The sequence below is a fragment of the Vombatus ursinus genome, unplaced genomic scaffold (assembly GCF_900497805.2).
Source record: "Vombatus ursinus unplaced genomic scaffold, bare-nosed wombat genome assembly UNPS02014813.1, whole genome shotgun sequence".
Classification (NCBI taxonomy): Eukaryota; Metazoa; Chordata; class Mammalia; order Diprotodontia; family Vombatidae; genus Vombatus; species Vombatus ursinus.
This window is the reverse complement of record NW_020954591.1, coordinates 4,242,608-4,259,236: the sequence shown is the minus strand read 5'-3', so window position 1 is coordinate 4,259,236 and position 16,629 is coordinate 4,242,608. Positions and strand designations below refer to the sequence as shown.

Below are 16,629 nucleotides of genomic sequence, written 5' to 3'. Positions count from 1 at the left end.
CTTTAAGTCATTTTATGAATGTTATTGTTGTTGTTGTTATTCTTATCATCATCATTGGTGAAGGTGATAGTGATAGTGAATGATCCAGGTCTTCTAAATTAGAATAGCAATGAAACATAATAAATTAATGATAGTTATGCACATTTATACATTGCTCATGTTTGCAAAAACTTTCACATATGTCATTTAAGTAATATCCAAAGTCCCTTATAATTCTAATTCCAGAGTCAACAAAATCAACTTAATGATGTTTAAATAGAACCCCATCTAAATTGAATATGAGACCTTGAAGGCAAGGACTATTTGACCTGTTTTTCATCCCCAGAGCCTATAGTACCTGATACAAAGTTCTTGCTCATTTATATAGTTTGTGTGTCAAATTTTAATATTTTGATAGATCTTTGATCTTATCATTGTGGAGACATCAGACACTCCAGTTCATAACCCATCCAAGCTTTCTCTTTCTGGGCAACTCACTTTGTGTTTCCCCATATAAAAGTTTCGTGGGTTGCCCGGTATTGGAACCTTCCTCTAGCTCTCTTGATATTGGGCTTAGTATATCTTTCAGCTATCCTTAACTCTTGTTATGTGAGTAGCCTACCTTTTTTCAAGTTATCTTTCTCTCTGAAGACATTCTTTATACTTCTACTCATATCATTCTTCTGTAACAGTTCCCTTTCATTTCCCCTTTGAGAATTGTCAGTTGTTTTTCTTGGTCTGTGATAATTTTTGACTTATAGCTAGCTATAGTGTCACCAGAAGATTGTTTAAAAATAGGCCTCATTTCAGGGAGAAGTTTAGGACCATTAAAATTGCTACATGGAAAAAATTGCTACGTAGTTTTCCTTTTTAAAAAAAATTAAATTGATATTTTTTCCTTTTTTATTACATTAATACCTATTTATGGAATAAAACAATCATTTCCATAACATAGTACAATAAAAAAAATGATTATACATGAAAGTGCAGATCTACTAAGGACACCTTGCTATTCCTTTCAAATATTACAACAAAATTATCACGTACATTTCTTTTCTTCTCTCCTTTTTTTATATCCTTCCACTACCCTGCCCTAGAGATGGCTACCATTAAACACAAATGGGGAGGGTGTATTTAAAATTATTCTACACATACATCTATTTATCAATTTTTTCTTTGGGTATAGATAGCATCTTTCTTCATATGACCTTTATGGTTAATTTGCACATTTATAACAGTCAAAATAACTTATTCACTCAAAGTTGTTCTTAAAACAATATTGTTATTACTGTATACAATGTTCTCTTGATTCTGCTCGTTTTGTACTTAGTTATTCCATGCAAGTCTTTGCATGTTTTTCTAAGATCAATGAACTCATCATTTCTTATAATACAATAGTATTTCATCACAATCATATACCACAATTTGTTCAGCTACATGGTTTTCCAAACAAAATCCAGTTCACTTTACCTCCCAAAAGTTCTGTAGTTATCCAGCTTGATATCATAGCCTGGACACCAGATAGTTTTCAACTACTTGGTTTTTCCTCTGTATTGTTAGAATATATTTTTTGGTGTGATTATTGATCTCATTTAGGAGCTCTGCAATATTCTATTACTTGATGGAATTAGCATAATTCCGTCTGAGTAGTTGGAGGACCTTATAGCTGTAGGGAATTCTTTTTTTTTATTTTTATCTGTCTCCTGGATGTCTTCCATAATGATGACAAACTTGTCTTTGGCAATATATATCTCTTTCTTTTATGCCTTGCTTGATATTACTAAACAAAATCACCAAATAAAGCTATCTCTTATTAAAAACCAATTACATCTTTTTTTAAACCATAGAATTATAAAGTGATCATTTATTATTAATTACTTCTATGCCTTTATTCAGGCTATATGATATCATCAGATATATTTCCATTTTCTAGCTCATTCAACAGATATTTACCAAATAATGTTGAATCTACATCCAAGAGACTTTTCGAAATTGACTTACATTTAGTAGTATCAGCAGTTTTCCTCACAACAGCCCTGTGGCATAGACAGTATAGTATCATTATTCCTATCTTTTTCATTTAGACCTGTGAGTTCATTGGTATAGGGAACTCTTTGTGAAGAATCACCTTCTACCAGTGGAGATCAGCAACTTTACTGCAGTGTATCTAGTGTTCTCTGCTGGACACTAAGTTGAATGACTTAACAAAGTTTTCCTGACTTGAGGCCAATTTTCTATACAATATACCACATTGTCTTCCCATTTTACAAATGAGGAAACTAAGATTGAGACAAGTTAAGTGATTTGTTAAATCAAGATTTTAAAAAAAGGTTTTCCAAGAGACTTATTAAATGATAGTTATATCATCTTAACAAGATCCTATTTATTGCTCTTTTAAAATATATAATAAAAGATATTCTGATGAAAGTTATAGAACAATATTGCTAAAATGTCCAAATGTTTGATATAGAAAATAAATTCTGTAGGCTATAAGAGGAAAGGTATCAGTTTTGATGAAATTTGTCATAAAAATGTTTCATGACAGGCTGGTATGAGCCTTGAAGGGATTGCTAGAATTTGAATAGACCAAAAGGAAGAGCAAAAGTCCAAGACATGAATGTTAGATGAGCATGGGGGAAAGTCAGGAGACCACCCTGACAAATGTGAGCTTACATGTTGAGGAATCACATCAATGCAAACATTTGAAATAAAATTCTAGCAAAAAAAAGTAGCATTATATATAAAAATTCATTGTGGCTGTTATGATGATAATGATAATAATAATAGTAATAACTGCATTAAGCACTTTATAACTATTATTTCATTGGTTCCTGATAGCAACCCTAGGAGATCAGTCCTATTATTATCCTCATTTTACAGGCAATCAAACTGAAGCAAATGGAAGTTAAGTGACTTGCCTAGGGTTTCACAGCTAGTAAGCGTCTGAGGCCAGATTTGAACCCAGGTGGCCTTGACTCCAAGTGTGGCACTGTATCTACTTTGCCACCTGGCTGACAATCAAGAATGGTTCAGTATCATAAAATAATCAACTTAATCATATTAAAAACAACACTTCCTAAGCTACTTGATTATATCAATAGAAGCAGAAAAAGCCTCTGGCACTATAGCACTCATTTATTCTAAGTAAAAGAAACTTACACATAAGCATGGAAAGACTATTTTAATATAAAAATGATATGTTAGAAATAAAAAAACTGGAATTATTTGCAATAAGGGAAACACTAGAAGCTTTCTAATAAGTATCGGTCTAAAGTAAAATTGCTCCCATTCCCACTGTTGTTTGACATAGTCTTAGAAATGCTAGCAGTAGCAGTAAGTCAAGAAATAACTTAAAGGCCTAACCATAGCCGAAAAAGTATAAAATGTCATCCCTATTTGCTCACAACCTAGTTTACTTAGAAAACCCCACTGACTCAGCAGATAATCTTACTGAGATAATTGATACCCTTAGTAAAGATACAAAATAAATCTACAAAAGTAAACAGCTTTCTTATAAATTTTGTGATAAAAAATTTAGGAGAAAATAATAAAATATTCTTATACAAAATAACTACAAAGTGCAAAAGATATCTGAGAGTTGACTACTCAGGCGCAATAAAACCTTATGTTAAATGCATTTGTAAAAAAAAACTTTAAAAAGTATAGACAGATAATTAGAGGAATATTCATTGATCCTGGTTGCATTTCATCAGTATAATAAAAATTATGAAACTACTTAAGTTAATTTGCAGAACAATGCTGTTAAAATAACAAAAAGATACTTTGTAAAGAAGGAGCATATAATACAATTCCTTTGAATGAACAAAAGGTCTAAAATTTCAAGGGAAATATGGGAAAAAGTGGGAGTGAACGAAGACTGTCACTTCCAGGCCTCATTTTATTTGTGAAAAATAATCATCAAAAATATTTTAAACAGACCAAAAAATAAGGATCACTGACTGACTACATAAAGGTACATGAAAAGCAATTGAATTCAGTAACCTAGTGTTCATTAACCTGAGAGCATAAATTACTTGTTGAAGAAACACCTATCATACGAAAACTACTAGAAAACAGTTCAGAGAACATTAAGTTTTAGACTTATGCGTTATACTTTTTATCACAATAAGTTCAAAATAAATCCATATCCTGAACATTAAAGTTCACATGATAAAGATAATTAGATGAGAGCCCATTACACCTCCAGTCAGGGGAGAATTCTTTATTGAACAGAGATAAAGCCAATTATAAAAGATAAAATAGATTATTTCTATTACATTGAATTGAAAGGCTTTTACACAAAACAAAATCGCTGCAACTAGGATAAGAAGAAAAATTGTCAATTGGAAAAGACATTTTTGCATCGATTTTCTGATAAGAGTCAAAGGATTATAGGTGTAGGTCTGGAAGGTACTTTTCCTGGAGAAGCAGGGTATTCCAAAAGTTTTAGAGCAGTTTTAAACCTTAATAAAATAGCTTGAATAACTTAAAATTGCATTAGGACTTTTAGAATATCCTGTTTATAGGGACTTGATTAAACATTTAAAACCAGACCAACATTGTAGCCCCACCCTCTCAGCAGCTTTAGCTGCTCCAAATCCAGAAATGAAAAGTTCTCAACATCAAAGTCCTTGGCACCGTCAGATTCTTCAGCATCTAAAATAGATGTCTTATCAATGGAAATGACGTCAAAGAAGTTCGATACCTTCTGATTGCTATTGCAGCCTAAGGCTTGTGGAGCCTTTCCATCCCACTTGTAGCTGAACCCTTCTGTGTCTTTGTCTCCCCCTGTTATAATGTGAGCCCTTCGTGTGCATGGTTTGTATTTCTTTATTCTTTCTCCTGGATTTTGTGTGAGCTCTTGTTCACCTCTCCTTTTCAAAATGTCTCTTTCTTCAAGGATCGGTGTAGGTGTCACTTCTTTTGTATATAACCTCCTCTGTCCTCTCAGACTTCCTAGTCTTCTCTCATTCCTACGTATTCCTAGAGCATTTCATCTAAATTTCTCCTTTCCCTCCGTAACACTTTTAACTTTTAATAGACTTACTTCTGTCATGCTATTCTCCTGACTCTCCCACCTCCATGAAAATAGTTATTTCTTTGAGTCCAGAGAATGTATCTCTTTCCACATTTGTGCGGTGCCTGTGCCCTGGGTGTTACATAGTCAGTGCTTTATAGGGAGTTGAATTGCAAAATAGCACTTGGATAGCCAAACCTATTTAGGAAAATTCCTTGAAAATACTGGTCAGAACAAGAGTTCATGGAGGAAAAAAATTAGTCATTTCATTATAGCTGGTGTTAATTATGAGAGGAGTGAAGCAAGTATTGAAAATTACCTTTGACAGCCAAAAGGTCATTTGAACTGCCAACATAGTCATTAAAATGAGCACCTTGGAGATTCACAATAAACATTTGTTCAATTATTTCACAGAATTTGAATGATGAATTTAGGCAGTAGTTTGATTTTAGACTAATTATTATGAACATCATGATTGCAGTTACTCTAAAAAGAGCACTCTGTGATTAGAGTTTTATTTGGGAAAATGATGTGTTAAAACTCAATTTTTATGACTCTAGATTACTCATGTAACTTGTTAAGTAGCATCAGCTTTTTAAATACTTTTCTCATTCATTATTAAGTTAAATTTAAAGTTTGCATTTTCTGAAAATTTTTGGTTAAATCTGACTTATAACAGTGAATTTTCCTTAAATTATAGCTACTTACAAGTATTAACTATATTGATATTTGCATTCCTGTATAATTTAGAATTTAATCATGAATAAAAATCAAAGGACTAGGTTTGCTATTTATTATTTATTCATTGTTAAGCTTAATATAATATGAAATGCAGAACATTTTTTTCTCTGAGAATCATACCAGAGTTTCTAAGGGACTTTGGAAAATATTGAAAGCTCTTATTCAAGGAATTGGGGTTTAAAATAAGTGTGGTATTAAATCCAAGTATCTGATGAAAGGTCTTTTTTTTGTTTAATGTTTTTTTTTTCATTTTAAATATTTCAAAAAATTTCCCTAATTACATGTTAAAACAGTTTTCAAAGATTTTTTTTAAAAGTTTTGAGTTCTAAATTTTATCTCTTCTTCCCTCCCATCCCCCCTCTCTGAGATGGTAAGCAATCTGGTAAAGCTTGTACATGTGCAGTCATGTAAAACATTTCCACATTCATCACTTTGTATAAGAATACTCAAATTTAAAAAAAGTGAAAAATAGCATGCTTCAGTCTTTATTCAGACAGTATTAGTTCTTTTACTGGAGGCAGATAGTATGCTTCATCATTAGTCCTTAGGGATTGCCTTGGAGCATTGTATTCCTGGGAATAGCTAAGTCATTTACATCGTGGTACAATATTACTGTTACTGTGTATAACATTCTCCTGGTTCTGCTTCCTTCACTTTGCATCAGTTCATGTAAGTCTTTTCAGGTTTTTCAGAAATCATCCTGCTTGTCATTTCGTACGGCACAATAATATTCCATAACAATTATATACATTTGACAAAAAATACTGGGAAAACTGGAAAACAGTATAGCAGAAACTAGGTACAGACCAACATCTCATATCATATATCAAGATAAGGTCAAAATGGGTACATGATTTACATATCAAGGGTGATACAGTAAGCAAATTAGGAGAGCATTGAATAGTTTATTTGTGTATTAGTCGTTCCCTAATTGATGGTTATCCTCTCAATTTCAAATTTTTAGCCACCATGAAATGAGCTGCTGTAAATATTTTTGTAGAAATAGGTTATTTTCCCCTGTTTTGATGTCTTTGTGATATAGATCTAGTGATGGTATTGCTGGATCAAAGGGCATACACAGTTTTATAGCCCTTTGGGCATAGTTCCAAATGGTTGGATCAAGGTACTACCCCACCAAGAGTGCATTAGAATCCCAGTTTTCCCACATCCTGTTCAACATTTATCATTTTCCTTTTATGTCATATTCGCCAATCTGACTCAGTTTAAGAAGTACTGATTTAGAGCATTTTATTCTTATGACTACAGATAATTTTGATTTCTTCATCCAAAAAGTGCCTGTTCATATTCTTTGACTATTTATCAATTGGGGAATGACTTGTATATGTGGGACTGTACCTAGTTTCTATCATACTGTTTTCCAGTTTTCCCAGTATTTTTTGTCAAATAATGAGTTTTTGTTCCAAAACCTTGAATCTTTGTGTTTATCATATACTAGATTGCTATGGTCATTTCCTGTAATATAATGCATACCTAATCTATTCCACTGATCTACCACTCTAACTCTTAGCTAGTACTACATTGTTTTGATAATTACCACTTTATAATGCATTTTGAGATCTGATCTGGCTAGACCACCTTCTCTCACATTTTTTTTTTGTTTCCCTTGACATCTTATACGTTTTGTTTTTGCAGATGAATTTTGTCATTATTTTTTCTAGCTCTATAAAATAATTTTTGGTAGTTTGACTGGTGTGGCATTGAATAGATTAATTTAGCTTGAATTGCCATTTTTATTATATTGGCTTGGCCTATCCATGAGCAATTAATGTTTTTCCAATTGTTTAGATCTGACTTTATTTGTGTGAAAAGTATTTCGAAGTTGTATTCATATAGTTCCTGGGTTTGTCTTGACAGGTATTTTATATTGTCTAGTTATTTTAAATGGAATTTCTCTGTCTTGCTGCTGGGCTTTATTGGTCATATAAAGAAATGCTTATGATTTATATAGGTTTATTTTATATCCTACAACTTTGCTAAACTTAATTATTTCAAATAGTTTTTTTAGTTGATTTTCTAGGATTCCCCAAGTATACCATCTTATTATCTACAAAGAGTGGTAATTTTGTTTCCTTATTGCCTATTCTAATTCCTTCAATTTCTTTTTCTTCTCTTATTTCTATAGCTCATATTTCTAGTATAATATTGAATAATAGAGGTGATGATGGGCATCCTTGCTTCACACCTGATCTCATTGGGAAGGCTTCTAGCTTATTATCCCCATTACAGATAATTCTTGCTAATTGTTTTAGGTAAATATTACTTTTTGTTTTAAGGAAAGCTTCCTTTATTCCTGTTCTCTAGTGTTTTTTAATAACAATAGGTGTATTTTCTTAAAGACTTTTTCTGCATCTATTGAGATGGTCATATGATTTTTGTTTATTTTGTTATTGATATGGTCATTTATGCTGATGATTTTCCTAATATTGAACCAGCCTTGCATTCTTGGTATAAATCCCACCTGGAGATAGTGTATGATTCTTCTGATATATTGCTGTAATCTCCTTGCTAGTATAGAGGTCTTTTATGTTATAATACCATGTCTATTTTTGCATGAAAAACTAAAGGCTAAGTGCCTTTGTTTAGAAAATAAAGTAGCTGGTTTAGTCAGTTAATCAGTAGACATTTATGGACCAGGCACTGTGCTAAGCACCGGAGAAACAAAGAAATGCAAAAGATAGTCACTGTTTAAGAGGGGCTCACAGTCTAATGGGGGAAATAATATGCAAACAACTGTACAAACAAGATATGTGCAGAAATAATAAGAAATAATCAACAGAAGGAATATACTAGAATTAAGGATTGGGAAAGACCTTTTGTAGAAGGTGGTAGAGATGATATGGGAAAGCATTGCATGCATGATGGCCAATCAGTGAAAATGGCTGGAATTGAGAAATGGAATATCTTGTTTGAGGAACAGAAAGAAAGCTGTTGTTGAAAAAAGAAAGGATGGATAGCAAGAAAGAATGATTTAATAAATGTCTACTGCATGACAGAGGTTATTTGCTAAGTGCTTTACAAATATTATTTCACAGTAACTCTGCAAAGTAGATGCCATTTTACAGTTGAGGAAAGTGAGGCAGACAGAAGTTAAGTGATTTGTTCAGGGTTACAGGGCCCTTAAAGTCTGAGGCTGGATTTGTAATCAGGTCTTCCTGATTCCAGGTCAGCATTCAATCCACTGTGCTACTTATCTGCCTAGGACAATATGTTTTGGAGTGTGGAGTGTACAGTATAAGAAAACTGGAAAGGTGAAGAGAAGGGGCTTGTTTTTGAAGGGGTTTTAATGCCAAACTATTTTCTGTTTGATCCTGGAAGTGATAGTGAGCCACTATAGTTTATTTAGAAGGAAGGGTGACATGGCTGGATGTATACTTTAGGAAAATCACTTTGGTAGTTGAGTGGAGGATTGAGTGGAATGGAGAGAAACTTGTGGCAGGGAGACACAACCAACAGGCCATAGCAGTAGTCCAGAGATGAGGGCCTGCGCTAGGGTCGTGGTAATATCAGAGGAAAAGGGGGGCTTTTTTTGAGAAATGTTGCAAAGGTGAAATGTACAAGCCTTGGCAACAGATTGGATATGGAGAGTGAGTAAGTAGTTAAGGATGACACTTATGCTGTGAGCCTAAGGAGGATATCCACCACTGGGAGGAAAGTGATGATTTCAATGGTAATTACAAAGTTTGGAAGGAGAGAAGGTTTGGGGAAGAAGATGAGTTCAGATGATGAGTTTGAACCTGTTGAGTTTAAGATGTCTGCAAGACATCCAGTTTGACATACCTGAAAAGAATTTGGAAACTGGAGAATGGAAGTCAGAAGAGAGGACAGGGCTGACTAAATAGATTTGGGAATCATTAGCATAGTGATTATAATTGAAACCATGGGAACAGATGAAATCACCGAATGAAATATTGTAGAGAGAAAAGAGCATGTGACACACATGGTTAGTGGTCACGAACTGGATAAAGATCCAGCAAAGGAGACTGAAAAGGAATAGTCAAATAAGTAGAACTAGAACTAGGAGAGGAAGAGGGAATCGAGAGCAGCAGAGAGGTTAAATAGTAGGATGAGGACTGAGAAAAGGCTATTAGATTTGCCAGTTAAAAGGTTGTTAATAACCCTTGGAGAGAGAGCAGATAAATGAAAAGTAAGTAGGAGCTGCTTATTTTGGTCTTAGATTTATGCATCTCTTTTGGCTCATTAAAAATAAATCTTTTCCTTGAAATAAAAAGCTTGGGGTTTTTTTATTGTGGTTTTACATATTATAGGGGAGAATATTTTATGTAGACTTATTAAGAAAGTCCCTATATTAATAGCTAAGAATTTGCTACTTTGAACATACATTTCTCCAGTATCTGTAGATTTATTTTTAAAAGTTACATGACTTTTTTTTTTTCAAAAATTTGAAAATTCCATATACTACACATATATTTTCCTCATGGAACTTATAATAAACTAACCACATTTCCTTAGTTATAGCACCTTTAACATTCTACCCATCATACAGGTAGCTTTACAAATTTAAAAACAAGCTATTTTGATGTATTGTCATGTCCACATGTAGAACTTAAATCCAATGTAAATTACATCACTGTTTCTTTCTTTGTAGGAGTGTTGTGGTACCTGTGAAGAAGGCTCCTCCTGGTAGTCTGGCTGTTACCACTGTAGGAGCTGCTACTGCTGGAAGTGGGTTGCCTGCAGGCAGTACACCTAATATATTTGCTGCTACTGGAGCTACACCAAAAAGTATGATTAATACAACAGGTATTGTCCTTAAATATTTTTGTGACCCCTCATCTTTTGCTTTCTGTTTTCTTTCTTCCTTTTCTTCTTTTTTGATATATAAAAATAAACACCTTGAATAGTTAAGACTCTTTTGACTTTTCTGGGAGTCAAAGTTAATAGTATTGGGAGGGGGATTTGCTTGCAGTTTTAGAATCCGTTGCTTACTATTTTAAAGTCCATGCTTGCATTTTTTTCCTTCACTCCCCATTTATCTCTCAGAACAGTGACTTCCATTTACTTTCAAAGGGAAATTTACATACTGAAAGATATATAGGGGGCAAAAGCAATTGAGAATTTGAACCTTTAAGACATCATTATGTAAACGGGGAATTATATCAGGAAGTTGTAGTATACCATTAATCAGCACCCTAACTCCTTTCACTGATAGAAAATGGCTTTGAGATTATATATCTATATATCCATATGGATATGGATATATAATTCAGTCATAATGTCTCTGCTAAGTCCCATAAGGAATGCCAATTTTCCCTTAAGGTCCCTGGCAATATACCCAGAGGATACATTCCAGCCTAGATCAAAAAATTGATAAAAAGTGCATGTTAACAAGAATAGCCCTTACTTGGCATTGAATTAATTTATAATCTGAGATTATGTTGCTGTCCAGATCATTGGCTGCCTTTTCCAAAAGATTCTTTATCACAGAAAATTCCACAGCGTGAATTTTTAAAAGCCCTGCTGAAGTTAACTTTTTTTTTTTTTAATTTCCAGGAATGTTCCTGTTGATGCTTAGTTCAAATAAATCCTTACCCAAATCTTTGTGATTCCCTTTTAGGTATTTATACAACGCAAGATGATCCCTGCCTTTCCTTCCCTGACTATAGTAGCCTTCTCTTCTCCAAACTGTATAGCCTTAAACTTTTCCATCCATCATCATTACTGAGACCCTTCCCATTTTGATTAATTTTGTGCTTTCTGTATCTTGTTTATCATCCTACCTTTGAGTCTGACAAACCATCCACAACACATTTATGGGACTAGTTATAGGAGAAAGTGATCCTAATTTTTTCAAGCTTAATTATATCCACAATTTAGCTTTGACCTGCCATAAAAGAACAATTTGTAAAGGTTTTTGTTTGTTTGTTTTAAACATCTAGCTTGTCTGAATATTTGATTGAAAGCCTTCTTTCCCTTCAATTTCTTATCCTTTCCCCCCCACTCTTCTCACTGTAAAATAGAACACATTAAAATGTCATGTGCTAAAAACATTTACTCAGTATGGGTCCTTTAAAATATAGCAGAATATTAAGAAAAATTGTGTATGTATTCCATGCTACTGATTTAGTTAACAATTACTTTTGTCTGTCATCTTTATTGAGGGACAGGTCATGTAACAAATTATTTCTTCCTTTTATGGCCCTCATGAAAGACAAATCCTGATATTTCTATAAAATTAGTTTTTCTTTCAGGAAATGAAAAAGAGATACAGTGGTTACATTGGAATAAAGATTTAGATTGAGACTGGACCTTAAAGATTATCCAATCCAAGACCTTCATTTTACAGATGAGGAAGCTGAGGCCCAGAGAGGTTAAGTGCCTTGCCCTATAGGTGGCAGAGTTAGATTTAAACCCAGGGATTTTAACTAAGTCCAGCATTTTGCCACAATACTTCTCTATCTCTTCAGTTACAGTCACTGTAGAATATCTACTGAGGTCAGTTTTAGATATACATATTCTTTAAGAACAAATTGCCTATTTCCACTCTTCCCTGATTCAGTTGCCAGATATCATCTTTAAAGATGCAATACGAGGCAGTTTTTGGGTTTTTTTTGGAAAATGCTATATGATTTGATAATAAGAAGGGACACTAGATGTCCCTCAACTCCACTTCTATTTGCTATGCTTCTATAGTATATCATTAACAGCTGTTCTGAAATCATACTTTATCATGTAAGAAAACATGTAGTAAGAGTATTTTAAAATCTTAGAAATATTTAACCAAATACAGTATAACTTAAGCAAGTCCATTCTCAATATGATTTTTTGTGGCTGCAGTGTAGAAAATTTAGACCTAGAAATTTAATTAAGAGATTAAAAAAATGAATATTTCATAGCATAGCAACAAAAGTAGGGGAATTTCCTGCTTCTGAATTTGTATTGTTTTGAAAGTTTTTTTTATCAGTTTTATTTTATGCTGAAGTTTATTTTCATCTGTTGTCTTTCATTTTATGTTAAAATATATCCCATTTTGTAACATTTGTTTTTGCTAGACAGATATGTGAAACAGTTGAATTTAGTGCAGCAAATGCTGTTTAAATTTATAAAGAATTATAAAGCATACTAATTGTTTGTTTTTAAATAGTACTGTACTGTTTTGTTTAGAAATTGAGATAATTTTTTCAAAACCAGAAAAGAAAGCCTTAAAACTAAATGTTGTTCTGTTAAATCTACGACTAACTTTATTTTTAAGACTGAAAGTAGTATTGTTTTGGAAACAGGTGCAGTGGATTCAGGGTCATCTTCATCCTCATCCTCCTCTAGTTTTGTGAATGGTGCTACCAGCAAAAACCTTCCAGCTGTTCAAACTGTGGCTCCAATGCCAGAGGATTCAGCTGAAAATATGAGGTATGAAAGGCAGAAGCCTCATTTTTTACCACTTACCTAATCTTACTTCAATACTTAATCTTAATTCATTTGGTCTCCCATGTTTGCAAATATGGGACTATTTTTGATACTTCCTTCTCTTTATCACCTGGATAAACTTGGGAAGTCCCATAACCTTCCAGCACTAAAACTTCCTCATCTACAGAATGAGGGAATTGGACTAGATGACCTCTGAATTTGCCATATATTTCTAGTTATATGATCATCTTCACCCTTACATCGTCTATCTAATAAATTATTGGGTTGATACCATCTCCAAAACATCTCTGGAATCTCTCCCCCGTCTTCTCTTTTTCTACTATCATTTCATAAGTACAGATATTCATTACAAGTCTGAATTATTATAATAACCTCTTTATAGGTATTCCTGCTTCCATTATTTTGCCCTCCAAACTATCCTAGATACCTCCGCCATAATAGTCTTGTTTATCCATAGATGTAGTCATGTTGCTTTTTTACTTAAAGGTATTTATGGGCTCCCTGTTGCTTCCCAAGTAAAATACAAGCTCCTTTGCTGGTATTCAAGACCTCTACCATCTGTCGCCATTCTACTTTTGCACCCTTATTTCCCATTAATCCTCTCTAGAACCACTATGTGCCACTCAGATTGGATAGTTCTTTGCCTCAGAACAAGAATTATGTTCTCTTACCTTTGCCCCTTTCTTCAAACTATTTCCAGTGTCTGAAATACCCTTCTCCCTCCTTCTTTGCCTACTGAACCCATCCTTGTAATCCCATCTGAAATTCCATCTCCTGTAGGAAACCTTCCCAGTTCCTGCCAGGAAGTGACAATGTTGCCTCTTAGACATATATTATCTAAAACTTTGTTTTGTAACTTTTCATATATTTTCCACGTAATGTGTATCATAGCTAATTCTGTGTTTTACATCACTATTAGACTAGACTGTAAGTTCCTCAAGAGCAGGGAATCATGTCTTATCTAAATTTTGTACCTTGTCTATTGACTAACACAGTGGGTTACAAAAAGGTGAATGCTAAATGTTCATTATATTGTTTATATAAGTTACAAATAACCTTTGCACATGAACTATCATTTCTAAATTGTTTATTTCTTAAAAACTAACATCTTACTATCTTACTTATATCTATGTTAGCTAGAGCTCTTTTGTTTTAATGGGACAAATATAAAAGGAAGTTACCTGCATGAAGGAAAAACAGCAATCTCAGAATGTTGATTGAACTCATGGAATATAATAATTGCTATTACAGTACAAATTTAATATTATTATTTTATCAGACTACATAATACCAAGGAAAGTTTATTTTTAATTTGCTAATATGTACTGTAGCATAATAAAACTGTAATTATCTTGAAAATAGTGAAGCTTTGCCACAGGGCACTAACATAGTAGAATGGTACCTCTACCAGGCCCAACATGGTGGTTAGTACTTCCATTCTGTAGGTGTTGCGCCTGGTGTTGTACCTAGCCCCATGCCAATATGTAGGATCCTGGTCAGAGAAAGCATACTTCCCTTTCTTCCCAACATTACAAGTGTGTTCCCCCACTATTATTCCCCTTTCCTAGGCCTGCCTGTTAAGACTACCATAGTTCAATTGCACTTGACAGGGTAGACTAATTTCATTTCACTTGATTGAAGACTCATACCACATAAGAGACTTGAGGTCAATGACTATATATACATACTGGCCTTGGGTTATATTCTGAACTCTGCCTTTTCCACTCTTCTCTGTCCACTTTTCTGAATTTACCCTGGGCACCAGAATTCTCTGTTATAATGCTGCAATGAAATGTTTCTCAAATCATATTATGTTGTGATGATATCAAATACCTGGTAAAATGTTAAGGGGCTGGTTGTTCCAAAATCATTAAAAAAAATAATTGGATATAGTGACTCCATGATAATATTAAATTTTCTCTAATGATACAATAAATATATACACATAATTCTCATAATCTAGAACAGAAATTTGAACTGAATAAAACTTTCCACACTTAAGGGAAATTTTAGAGTTCTAAAAAAGCATACCTTTGTTCTGACCTGAAAATAACTTTTTTTGACTTGGGCAGAACTATTCTTTATTTTGTTTCCTTCTTCTTTATCAAGAAGAATAATCTTTGGACTGGAAACAAATAAAAATATGTAGCAGAATTGAAACCCAAGATAAATAAGATGATGAGCAAATTGATCCCAGAGCACTGAACAATTTTTGAACCCCTGTCAGTGATTTTTGAAAGATCATGGGACTGGAGAAGGAAAAACACTCTAATATTCAGTAAAGTAAGGAATTTTTAGTCTGCATTGATTTCAGTTCTTGGTGAAATTCTAGAACACGTGACATATTATGTGTACTATTAAATGGATTGTTATTGACCATGTAGAAGAGAAAGTAATGATCCAAAAGTCTGCATGGCTTTATTAGGAATGGTTATACCAGATTAATCTCATTTTATATCTTTTTAAGTTAAGTAATAATAATAATAGCTAACATTTATATAGTGCCTTAAGATTTGTAAAGCATTTTATAAATATTATCTTACTTTATCCTCACAACAACTCCTGGGAAGTAGGCACTATTGTTATTATCTCCATTTTACAGGTGAGGAAACTGAGACAGAAAGAGGTTAAGTGATTGTCCAGGTTCACGTAACTACTATTTCCTCATGGCTAAAATGTAGGGATTGGACTACATGATTTATAAATTTCCAGATTTCTTTTTAGCACTACATATGAACCTGAATTGCAGAAGCAAATTTAGGCTTGATGTAAGGAAAAACTAATGCTAAGAGTTCTTGTGAACTCCACACATACAAAAATATTCATAACAATACTTTTCATAGTAGCAAAGATAGTGTATGCAATGATTTGGGAGTGACTGAACAAATTGGAGTATGTGGATGTAATGATATATGATTGTATTATTAACAAACAAAAAATATGAAGAATAGAGGAATTTGGGAATAACTTGTATGAATGGATGCAAAGTGAAGTAAGCAAAATCAAGATAATTTATGCAATTATAACTGTAATATAAAGGAAAACCACACCAAAAAAATCAGAATTATGTTTGATGCAATGACCAATCTTTTCTCCAGAAGCTTGACAGTAAAACAGTCTTCTGACAAAGATAACTCTTCTCTTTCAGCAAAAAAATGTTGAGCTATAGGTAGGGAATGAGGCACAATTTGTCAGACATTACCATTATGTTTATTAATTTAGGTTAACTTTGATTTTTGTTGCAAGGAAGCATTCAGGGTGGAGAGTAGAGAGACCATTATTATTTGGACATGACAACAATTCAAAAAGCATCAATCAAACATTTATATTAAAAAAGTTAGAGTTGTGGACAAGTGAAATGCACAGCCTCCAGGGATAATGGAATCCTTCTCCTGACAGGGAGGAGCATGTTTTTATAGATTGGAATAACCCCTTGTCATTGATATATAGGGAATTCTTGGTTAGGCAGAGGTTAGATTAGATGGTCT

General features: G+C 33.3%; 1 protein-coding gene across 5 annotated transcripts in view; it reads left to right on the top strand.

Moving 5' to 3' along the window:
• NBEA (neurobeachin) overlaps window positions 1–16,629 on the top strand; it is a 769,899-nt gene that overhangs the window by 305,926 nt on the left and 447,344 nt on the right. For 4 of the 5 annotated variants that reach the window (XM_027877686.1, XM_027877684.1, XM_027877689.1 and 1 more), the window contains 2 exons: window positions 10,365–10,519; window positions 12,997–13,123. In XM_027877686.1, coding sequence (XP_027733487.1) covers window positions 10,365–10,519; window positions 12,997–13,123 — 282 coding nt within the window. The remainder of the gene's footprint in view (window positions 1–10,364; window positions 10,520–12,996; window positions 13,124–16,629) is intronic. The other variant, XM_027877685.1, reaches the window with a different exon arrangement.